This window comes from Rhinolophus sinicus, linkage group LG04 (assembly GCF_036562045.2).
Source record: "Rhinolophus sinicus isolate RSC01 linkage group LG04, ASM3656204v1, whole genome shotgun sequence".
Taxonomy (NCBI): Eukaryota; Metazoa; Chordata; class Mammalia; order Chiroptera; family Rhinolophidae; genus Rhinolophus; species Rhinolophus sinicus.
In genome coordinates this window covers 87,063,080-87,074,917 of record NC_133754.1, presented here as the reverse complement: position 1 = coordinate 87,074,917, position 11,838 = coordinate 87,063,080, and the positions used below count along the sequence as shown (strand labels likewise).

The 11,838-nt window shown below is 35.6% G+C and overlaps 1 protein-coding gene across 1 annotated transcript; it reads left to right on the top strand.

The window, feature by feature from the left end:
- Window positions 1-771: 771 nt before the first annotated feature.
- Window positions 772-7,715, top strand: KCNRG (potassium channel regulator). Its single transcript, XM_019748062.2, has 2 exons — window positions 772-1,397; window positions 4,711-7,715. The coding sequence occupies exons 1-2, from the start codon at window positions 817-819 to the stop codon at window positions 4,949-4,951; spliced, it is 822 nt and encodes a 273-aa protein (XP_019603621.2). The 5' UTR covers window positions 772-816; the 3' UTR covers window positions 4,952-7,715.
- Window positions 7,716-11,838: the final 4,123 nt, after the last annotated feature.

Sequence of the window (11,838 nt, the reverse complement as noted above, 5' to 3'; positions counted from 1 at the left end):
CTAAACATTAATGCTGTCTTATCGGCTCACATGAAATAAAAATGCCCTATCTCCCACAGAATAAAAATACTTATTAATTTTCTCACCTTGCTTAGAATTCAAATGAAAAGGAAAGTGACCTTAAAACTGTTCTCTAGCCTGCCTTATTTCTGTCATGGAACAAGACATTGAAAGCCCAGAGTGTCTGTACCCTAGTCCTTTAATTTGGTTGAGAAGACAACGCAAGCAGATACAGGAAAAAAGGGTGGCAACTAAATTTAAAGTACAGAAGAATCCTTCTAGCTAGAAGAAAAATCAGATTAATCTGCTAGTTGAGGTAATGGCTGTCTGTCATCCCTGACAATTCATGATTGGAATTGCTAAAGGGACCATCAGGAACCATGACAATGTTTCTCTGTAAATCTGCCATGATTAGAGATCTGGCGGAGGGGAGCGCTTTTCTGTTCCCAGTATTTATTTTTTTAAAGTACAGATTTACAACAGGTTTTCATGGAGAATTTTTTTATGGAATACAGGATTCTATTTGACATCTATCCTCAGATGTATTGACAGCTTCCTTAAACTGTCCAGTTCCTCATCTGTTGTTTTTTTCATTTTGTATACTGCAAGTTCCCAAGCAACTCAAATTTGCAAACACGGCTATAGATACAATATTTACTTTTACAGTAGTTACCTGGGAATCTAGGTCTGTTTATTTTCCCCTCCTCTTCCACTTATGAATCATATGTAACTAGCAACATTTATGGTTATAGTTTGATTTACAAGTTCCTCACTCTCGCTGATCGTTTTTAGCCTCTAGTTTGAAGTAAGAGAAGAATGAGTAGTCAGGAACTGGTCACTTTGAACGTGGGAGGGAAGATATTCACAACAAGGTGTTCTACCATAAAGCAGTTTCCTGCCTCTCGGTTGACACGAATGTTAGATGGCAGAGACCAAGAATTCAAGATGGTTGGTGGCCAGATTTTTGTGGACAGAGATGGTGCTTTATTTAGTTTCATCTTAGATTTTTTGAGAACTCAACAGCTTTTATTACCCACTGACTTTTCTGACTATCTTAGGCTTCAGAGAGAGGCTCTTTTCTATGAACTTGATCCTCTGGTTGATCTCTTAAACCAAGAACACTTGCTACAGCCAAAACCCGCTCTTGTGGAGGTGCATTTCCTAAGCCGAAACACTCAAGCTTTTTTCAGGGTGTTTGGCTCTTGCAGCAAAACAATTGAGATGCTAACTGGGAGGATTACAGTGTTTACAGAGCAACCTTCTGCACCTACCTGGAGTAGGAGCTCTTTCCCTCCTCAGACGACCTTACTTCCTCTGCCTCCACAAAGACCTTCTTACCATGACCTGGTTTTCCAGTGTGGCTCTGGCAGCACTACTGATAACCTAAATGGACTCAGGTATTTTGTACTTTGAAGCATCTCTCTTGTGTACTAGTTCCTGATGTTTTCCCTCAAAACTCAGAATTTCTCATGCCTGAAACTTCTGGAAAAAATGATCACTCAAAATAATGTTCTGGGGTACCATGTAGAGTTGGGTAGAATGACCAGATAATTATTATCCAAACTGGGATACTTTTCAGAGTGAGAGGGTATTGTTATTACATAGGAATAGGACAACAGGAATAAATCAGGACTGTTCAGGGAAACTGGGACTGTGGCCATTAAAGTTATAGGAGGAAATAATTTTATAGATTATATTCCACTGCTAATTTGGCTTAGGAGTGAAATGCCTCCCCCTGCTCCCCAAGAGATTCTTTTAGTGTCTGGCATATAGTAAAGACTCAATAGTTGGTCCTGATTTTTTTACACTGTGTGTATTTGTTCTTTCAGGCCTTATGATTTGACTACTGATTTTTCTCCATCCTATTTTATTTTTAAACACTATTAAGGCAGATATATCCCATAGCAAATTGGGTATCCTTTTACATCTCTGGCACTCTTAGAAAACTCAAAATATTGGGATAGGCTGTCAGTATGTTAAGGATAGTTGCTCCTGAGTCAATTATTCACTTTCTCCCCCTATTGTTTTTGGCTGGACCCGAAGGCTGATTTCCACTCTGCTGTCACAGATACTATTTTTTTCCCCTTAAAAATATCTTAATGCTTTCCCACAATTATTTTATCTGTGAAAGCTGGCTTTAATTTTAAGGAGGAAAAAAAGAGTCTGCATGTGTTCTTTACCTTTAGTATTTAAAAAATAAAATTACTTTTGGGGGATAAAGGCAGAAACATATTTTGGGATATTTTCTTAAGTTCAGCAGTAGCCATCAGGAATAACCAATGTTTGCCTCTCCCACAACACACCCCTTGGTCTTGCTTACCAACTGGAGAACACTGGGCAGTGTGACAATTCTTAAGTTTTTATACTTTATAATTTCCTGCTCTTGCAAAGAGGTTGAGATGTCATTTTGGGAAAAGAGAACCAGTTCAATTAATAGGCTAATTGTGAAGAAAACTAAGACCCTATCTGTGTTTCAAATCTCTATGCAGAACTTTCTTTTCATTGATGGGCCACTAATAAACAGAAAGGAAATTACCAGTCTTTGTTTTTTAAAATTTGAGTGATTGAGATCTTTGCAGATCCCTTTTTAAAAAGTTAGACACCTAAGGAAAAATGCTGTTACTGATTTTAAGAAACATGCAATATAAAAAAGATACCCTGGAAATACTAAACGCTCTTTGAAAACTATACATTTGGAGAAAATAATTGTAATCTTGTAAAATAAGATTAGAATCTCAAATTGGGATACACAGTGCCAAGTGGTTTCCCCCTTTGTTAAAGTATGTTTTAGAAATACTACAAAATTTGTTTCACCATCATGTGAGAATGATATTATATTTAAACTTCCAAAGCAAGTAATTCCAAAACCAGAAGATATTTTTAAAATTAAAAAAAATTTTCATCCCCAAATAGATTATTTTCTATTGATTGAAGATTCCAATCCCAGAAGTGTTTGTGGTTTTTTTGGTATAGTGCTAATTTCAAAGTAGAGACTGATAACCTGAATAAGGTGACATCACTAGATTTCAGGTGACCAGATGAAACCTCTGGCCTTAAAAGATCCACCTTAGATGACTGCCTAGCTAGCAATCAGTTTGATTTCTTGCTTATTTCCTGGTCTGAATATGTCTATTCAGATGTTTTTTGAAGGTGAAAAGTGGAGGAGTAAGCCTGAATTGCTCCTACGAGTCTGGAGTATCATCTATTTAGTATGTTCACTAATATGATTTACTACTCTAAGGTCTTGTTAACCTAGCAGGTCACTCAGTTATTATCTCTCAAGTTCACAGTCATTTTGGGAAAAGAGAACCAGTTCAATTAACAGGCTAATTGTGAAGAAAACTAAGACCCTATCTTTGTCTCAAATCTCTATGCAGAACTTTCTTTTCATTGATGGGGCACTAATAAACAGTGCACTAGATGGGGCACTAGACGAGATCGGGCGCGTTCAGGGTGGTATGGCCATAGATTAGATGGGGGCACTAGAAATACTTGGCTTGCATCTTGCAGATGTGGTAAATTATCAAGCTCAAATTATGGTCACAGGATTTAGTCTCTTTGTAAGCCTTTATTCTATCTCACTTTCCTTTTTAAACTGGCTCAAATGGAAGACCGCAGTTGCCTATGACATTTTTAAAACACGTTTTGATTTTCTATTTCTCACTGGTTTCTTCTATACTATTCTTGTGCCTTGAAGTCTTTCATTTCTCAATTTGACTTCACAGGGAATTAAGTACTTTGGCTCAGTGATGTCTTGTAAGTGCATTCCATGTTATCACCTACTATTTGTATTTTAATTTTGTGAGCTGTTCTGTAACTTTTTTATCTTTGAAAAATGTTTCTAGGCTATACAATCAAAACCTGGGGTTTGGAGGTAGATGGAATGATTTACTAAGGTTAGAAATTTGCTATATCAAACTTTTTGATGTGTACTTTTATAATTGTTACATTTTATTATTGAATTGCTTGCTTTGCCTAGAATGAGTTTCTAAATGTGAGCTACAATAAACTACTCTATTTCAATCATAATTAAAAGGAGTTTAGGGATGTCCCCAAGGCTCTTTTTATCCCATATAACTGCAGATCGTTTAGGTTGCTGCCTGGAACTAATTTAAGTTAGCCTCTGCTTTATTATCTCATAGACATATGGTGGAAGGACACAAAGACATAAAAATATCCTTAACAGTAGATAAAGAAGGAGTTATAGCTTATCTATATGGATATGTTATGTTGACATTATTAAAGCCAACATACAGCCAATCTGAAAAGTTTAAATATATCTTTCTTGAATTATGTGGATTGGTTCTATTGAGTTTCCCAGGAAATAGAAAGTTTTATCATTTCAATTCCAGAGGCTTTTGATCCCATGTTTTTGTTCTTCAGCAATAGATAGTTATTGAGTAAAAACTGACAATAAAGCCAATTGTTTGATCAAATTGTTTGCTCCAGAAAATAGTTTCTCAATGAAAATTCATCAATGTTGGTTATATTCCTAAATGTAGAAGTAAAATGACTTGGGAGATCATAGCAAGGTCTCTGTTTTCAGTACCTTGAAATTACTGATTTGAATTTATAAATGAAGCCTCAAAAAAGTATCTGATCAAAAATGGTATGATGCCTTTCTTTGAGCTTATAAGTCAAATTTGTGTGTTTAGTTTTGCTAGTTATTAAAGGGATGCTTTATAAGTAAATATTTTTTGTGTGTTCTAGGTATGTTTCTATAAAACCTGACAACCGAAAATTGGCCAACGGAACTAATGTCCTCGGTTTACTGATTGACACTTTATTAATGGAAGGCTTCCATCTGGTTAGCACTAGAACAGTATCTTCTGAAGACAAAACTGAATACTATAGCTTTGAAAGAAGGAAAAGGCCTGAGGCTCTTGCCATGAACAAAACAGTGAAACCAGAGGCTACTATCATGCCAGAGCAATCTCAGAAAATGAAATGAGATTTTAAAATTTTCTTTTAAAGGGAAATTGCCATTTTCTTGTATGGAGATTCCATATTTAGGGCAAACATATTCATTGGATATATATGTACTCTGCTTAACTTTTTGGCCTTGTCCCCCACTGTGCCATCTGGGGCAGCTATACCTCAACAATGCTTATGCCACACTGACTGCTTGCTACTTTCTGAACAACACCATGCACCTGGCACCTTGGCACATACTCCTCTGCCGCCAGGCCTCTTGCCCTTTTTCTTCTTCTTGAATACTTACATTCTTTCAAGAATGGGCTCGAGAATCATACGGCTTGATTTCTAATCACTGACTAGCTATATGACTTGGGCAAATCATTTAATCTATTTGTGCCTCAACTTCGTCATCTATCAAATGGGGATAACAAGTACATGTCCCTTATAAGATACATGAGAATTAATGAGATAATGTACTCAACACATTTCTTGGCACATGGCAGGCACTCAGTAACTATTAGTAGTGAGCGATAATGAAGATGGGTGGCCTACTTTCAATTGCACCTCTTCTGTGAGACCTTGTTTTCCTCCTTTTTCAGGCATATTAATCAGCTGTCTCCTCTGCAGAGATTTATGCCATCATAAAAACAAATTTTTCTCACTTGATTGTGAGCTCGATCCACTCAATAGTGCTAAACAGTGAGAGAAATATGTTTGTTACTAATTAACACCTACATTTGGTGAAAAACTTTTGAATAACCCCTACTAACATTTAAAAATACACATATAATTTGAATTAGTGATTTCTCTTGTAGGAATTCTTATATATAAATGTCATTTTAAACAGTAGGATAAACATTTAGAAGAGGCATCAGTAAGTCAAAGAGGACCAGGTACTTTGTACATGGTAGGGTTAAAAACTGTTGAGTGGAAGCAGTTGAGCACCATTTTAAAAAGTATAATTCATTCAAAAACACCTGTTAAACATTTGTTAACACACTATACTAAGTTTTCAGGATTAAAAAATGAGTAAGGTGGGGCCGGCCCGGTGGCTCAGGCGGTTAGAGCTCCGTGCTCCTAACTCCAAAGGCTGCTGGTTCGATTCCCACATGGGCCAGTGGGCTCTCAACCACAAGGTTGCCAGTTCAATTCCTCGAGTCCCGCAAGGGATGGTGGGCTCTGCCCCCTGCAACTAAGATTGAACATGGCACCTTGAGCTGAGCTGCCTCCCGGATGGCTCAGTTGTTGGTTGGAGCACAGGCTCTCAACCACAAGGTTGCCGGTTCGACTTCCGCAAGGGATGGAGGGCTGTGCCCCCTACAACTAGCAATGGCAACTGGACCTGGAGCTGAGCTGCGCCCTCCACAACTAAGACTGAAAGAACAACAACTTGAAGCTGAACAGAACCCTCCACAACTAAGATTGAAAGGAAAACAACTTGACTTGGAGAAAAGTCCTGGAAGTGCACGCTGTTCCCCAATAAAGTCCTGTTCCCCTTCCCCAATAAAAAATCTTAAAAAAAAAAAAAAAATGAGTAAGGAAAAAAAATCCATATTCTCAAGGAGCTCACATTCAAGTGAGAACATATATCATCATAACAGCAAAAGATTAGAAATAAACTCAAGTTCATCAGTAGGGAATGAGTAAATTATGGTTCATACAATGAAACACTATGCAGCCCTTAAAAAAAGGGAGGCAGCAGTTTCCAAACTGATAAAGGATTGTCAAATATAAGGGAAAAAACCACGGTGCAGAACAATGTATAAAGTGGAAAAAGATATATTTCTACTTTATAGTTTCCATTTGTGAAAAAAATTATATATGCATCAGTTTTTCAGCAAAGACACTGGTCATCTGGAGAGAAAACTGGGTGAGTGGGGTTTAGGCGTATGAGGAAGACTTACTTTTCACCAGACCGTGTAGATGTATTATCTATTAATAACAACAAAAAAAGCCGTATCTGCCAGATTATGTGTGTATGTATGTGTGTGTATGTCAGGGTAAAGGGGACTGTTATGGCACAGTATGGCCTGTTATACTGACACAAATTTTATTCTCTCACCTTTCCTGTGAAACTCCTAGTTAGTAAAGAAACTGCATTCCAGAAATTTCTAGTAATTACTTATAGATTTGTGTACGAGGGTTGTAGGGAACAATGCAAAAAAACCCCCAAAAAACAAAAAACAAAAACATTTCCTAAGACTACCTTAAAAGATTATTTATGTATAACGTAAAAGTGCAAAATACTTTAAGATTAGTAATGTTAAGGTTAGCAATTGAAAATAATGACCCAAATAAGAAAAAGATCTCTATGAATAAGTGTTTTGTTTTTAGTGGCACTCACCCTCTCTTTTCTGCAGAAAAGCCAGTTTAGTTATTTCAGTGTGTCATCTTAGTTTGGGGATGATGTGTTTTGTCTAGTTCCCTTGCTAGCATCACATTCTAGGGCACAATATGTCTATTCTCCTAAGTTTTGGCATGTATGTGATTTAAATAGTTGGGTATAGTTGGCATGGTTATATATGTAACACTTTAATTCTGCATAGTGCTTTGTTGGAAAGATTATTAAAAACTGATAACTGGTTAAAAATACTGGAATAAAAATATTGTAACTATAGGTTGACAAGGACTAAGACAGGAAATGTTTAAACTACGATTAATGTGTTCTTAGTCATTCACTTCTGCAGAAAACTAGTTTGAGATGAGAAATGGTCTTTCTAATGTGCTAAATAGAAACATTACCTATGGAAACATATAATATACATAACATTCATTCATTCAATAAATACTTATTGACATCTGCTGTATGCCAAATACTATTCTAGACATTGGAGATATTGCAAGGTACAAAACAATGCCTTCCCTTCTAGAGCTTACTATAAGTACAATTCATAACATTGACAATGGGTTCAAATTAAAATAACTTAAGCCTTTTATTAAATAGCGTCTCAAAAGTCATGAGTTCACAACACAGAGGTTTTCAGGAGACAAGACTGCCACAATTAAAAAATATTCATTTATAGGGGAAGTGTACTTTCAGAGTGGATTGTTACTTATTTTAGTAATATGTTAGAGATTATCTCATCTGGAGACACATCTGTCAAAATCATTTCAGTAAGCCTTTGGTGTTCTCTCCAAAATAGAGTGGGACACTGTAACTGGCATATGAAAACATGCACAAAATTGAGTCTTAAGAAAGGAAGGCAAATGTCTTTGAAGAAAATAGGGATATGTTAGATGTACCACAGACAAATTAAAAACTCTTGCCTGCTTTAGCAAAAAAAGACTAATATTTTCGTATGGGGACCACTTCTTAAATGAACTGATTTGTCATTTTATTTTCAATTATAAGAAAATAATGGCAGAAGTTTGTCTTGGCTAACCATGCTGAAAACTTTGTTCATCAAATCATATACACCTATCAATCCATATACACACAAGTATGAATCATCACAATGGCACATTAAGGGCTGTCAGTCTCAATGGTACCATCAGTAGTTGGGCCTCCCCTAACCTCTCACTTCTCTTAGGTTTGTTTCAGCTTCTTTCCATCACCCACAGTTACATTTCTTTGGCACTAAAGATGTTAGCTTATTCTTGAACCTCAGTAATTTACCTTATAAACAATTTGAAGTTCTCCCTACAAAGATTTTCTGAAAAGGAGCTCTAGTGTTGAAGTTTACTTTTAGACTTAATATACAAGTCATAATTAGAAAGTGTTCTTGGGTTATGGTAAAATTGGAATTAATTTGGGCTGCTTTCAAAATATATCTGAAATCAGGAGCCCGAAATAATATAAAATGGTCAAAGGCAAGCAGCTTGAGAAACATGGTTTAGAGAATCACATTTACATCTGACACACTTCAGCTTCGCTTTGTAAGTTTTTGTACTGGTTCTCCATCATAAGTAATAGAAATGTTCACATCACCCGAGACTTTGCTGGTGTAATAAAAGACTTGCTAATAGCTCTCTAAATCTCCCATATTCTAATGTTACTTTGCCTCTGTGCAGAGGAAGTTGACTCCGTAACAGCAAGTTTAGCAATGTAAGCAGCCATTAAGAGGAAATTTTTAAAAAGAAATTGAGGAAATTTTATTACCTTCCTGGAGTCAAAGAACCCATGGAAGAGAACAATGTAACATCAAACTTAAGTGTTTTAAACAAAACACAATTATTCACCAGCTTTGCCACAGAACTACACCTAAGGAATGATTAGACCTTTTAGAGGTGAAAAGTTATGTACAAATTTCAACCAAAACTCATCATCTCACAATTAGTAAGCTTAGAAAATGTCTTCGTATTTATCTAAACTATCAGCTCTAACCACAAAAATCCTTAAATGGATAAAAAGCTAACACCTTACATGGTGAATCGAAAATGAGCAGTAAGCAGGGCACAGAGTAAAAAAGCAACAACGTGCAGAAAATAAATAGGACTTTGTTCCCAAACTAAAATGTGCCTAAGACTTGTCTAACCATACAAAACACTTAGGTAGGCAGCTTTCTGTACTTTCAGATTTCACACCAACACCTCAAATCCAGAAATCATTGTTTTCAAATTGCTTTTTACTTCATCAGTTGAATAAAACACACCAAATACCAAGTGTTTCTATTTCATGTTACTCTCTATCATTTCATACTCTGGTAAGAATTTGAATTTCCTTGGGCACTCAAATCGGAAGCCAAATAGGACAGGTTTGTTTTACCCTCCTTGTAATAAGAGACCCCTGCTCCCTACACCCAGGAAACTCTGGCTCCAATGTCTGAGGTTCCATGAGTTCTTTTAAGATGAAGCTGTGCTTTATACTGGTCTTTATATTCCTCGACAGTGCTGGACATCTAATAGCCTCAACTGAACTGAAAAATTTGGAACGCTATTGTCTCAGTGAACAGGCACTTGGAAAATCATGAATTACAGTAGATTGAAAGATGGATGAGGATACTTTATGTCAAGAGTCTGAAAGTTGATTAAAGGTTACAGAAAATAATCACTGTATTTTTCTATTAGATGTTTACTTGGGTGATTACAAAATGAGATGAAAATATAGATGTATATAGAACTCATTGAAAGTTCCACAAAATTACACATTTAATCAGTAAAATAACCCAGACAAAACTGGAATATACTTAATTTGCTAATAAAAATCTAATGCTACAAGAGTGCTTAGTAATTAAAGGAACTTAAAGGGAATACACGTTCAGAAGGAATGTTACATGACTATAATCAATATTAAATCTTGACTTACCTCCATAATTCAGAAGTCATGAAAAGACAGTAGAAGTCAGTAGACCAGGCATGTAAGTTAGATGTAACCATGATGGAAATACAGAAAAAAAACTTACCCAATTCTGGATAACCTGACTTGAAATCATAGGTTCACTGAACTTGGATTAATCAAATGTTTCAAGGATTGAGGTGAAATGGTTAAAAGATTCTGGTATATCCAGAAGACGCATTACTGAGTTTCTTGAAAGCTATTTGGAAGTGCAGATTAACATTTTAGATTTCCTTACATATCATTAAAATAGAACATATGAAAAAATCTAAGATGTAGAGTAATATGGTATTTGTCAAATGATGTGTGGCTATTTTTCATGGCAAGTAATAACTTGGTAAACAGAGCAAGATACTTTGAGTTTCTAAATAGGAATCCTACAAAACAACGTTTAGCTCCTAGAAAACCAAAATATTTGCTTTCAGTTAATTTATTTATTTTTATTTATTTATTTTTTTTGCTTTGGTCACTTTATAAACTCCTGGCTACAATTTAAGCAGTACTGAATTCCTATTTGATTTTTTTTGGCTAACATTTTTCTTCAGAAGCAAACTCTATTTAGGGTGAGGAGGAGAAAAAGTTTCAGACCTCTTAGACAGAACCTTCATTTCCTCTTAACTGTGTTTCTCCATCAAAAACAAGTATTCAAATAAGGACTCTCAATTATCTAAACCTATTTTTGGCCACCTTCCGGAATTTCTTGTTATATCTCCTTTGAAATGCCACAGTTGCACTCTTGGAAAACTTGTCTTCCTGGTTTTCAAATTTCTGTTTATTATTACAGCTCTTCAGCCAGAATGCCAGGTCTTTGTGCTGTACTGTTTCTTGAAACTGGAGACCGGCACATTTCCCACAATTCAATTACTTGCCTTTCCATTTGAGAAATTAAAGCCATGTCAATTTTATAAAGTTTTAACTGACTGAATTATTTGGACTTTAAGTTCTCAATTTCATTCCCTCAATCTAATACTGGGAAAGATCTTTGCTTTATTAATAGAAGGGTAAGGTTCAAGAATATTAACACATTTTAGTCACTGACCCTCAAAACTGATACAAATGTAGGGATTTTCTTATAGGCCATGCTTGAGATATGACACTCTAAGCAAAAAAGGGAGTTTTAATTCAATTCTAGAAATATTTAAGATTACATACCTAATCAAATAATTTATTTACATAAACATGTGTTTATATATTTCTATTTTAAAGAAAGGGATCTACTGCCCTTAATAAAGTTCTTCAGTTAGCTTGTCTACCCATATCAGTTTTATGTGGATACTGACAAATTTACCTTATCAGCCTGACTTTTACATACAATTTCAGTTCTGTACATTCAGCAACCTTTAATCAAAGCATTTCAAATGGAAGGCCTGCATATCGTCTTAAATTCAGTATTACAAAAATGGGACTCAATGTCTCTCCTACACAAACTTGCTTCGGGGTTAACTGTCCACTTTCAGGGATACCATGATTGTCTTCTAGTACAGAAAATGTGTAATTTTTGATACCTCCTTTTTATCCAATTCATCATGATGTTCTACAACTTTTCTTCTGAAATAAATGTATTCTTTCATCTCCAGTCTCACATTGCCATTATTCTATCCAGGTTTTCTTCACTCCTAGCTTACTACAATAGACACATGCCCAGT

Coding starts and splice junctions, on each gene's coding strand:
- KCNRG (XM_019748062.2), top strand. CDS start 817: ATGAGTAGTCAGGAACTGGTCACTTTGAACGTGGGAGGGAAGATATTC. Junction 1,398..4,710: donor GATAACCTAAATGGACTCAG/GTATTTTGTACT, acceptor TGTGTGTTCTAG/GTATGTTTCTATAAAACCTG.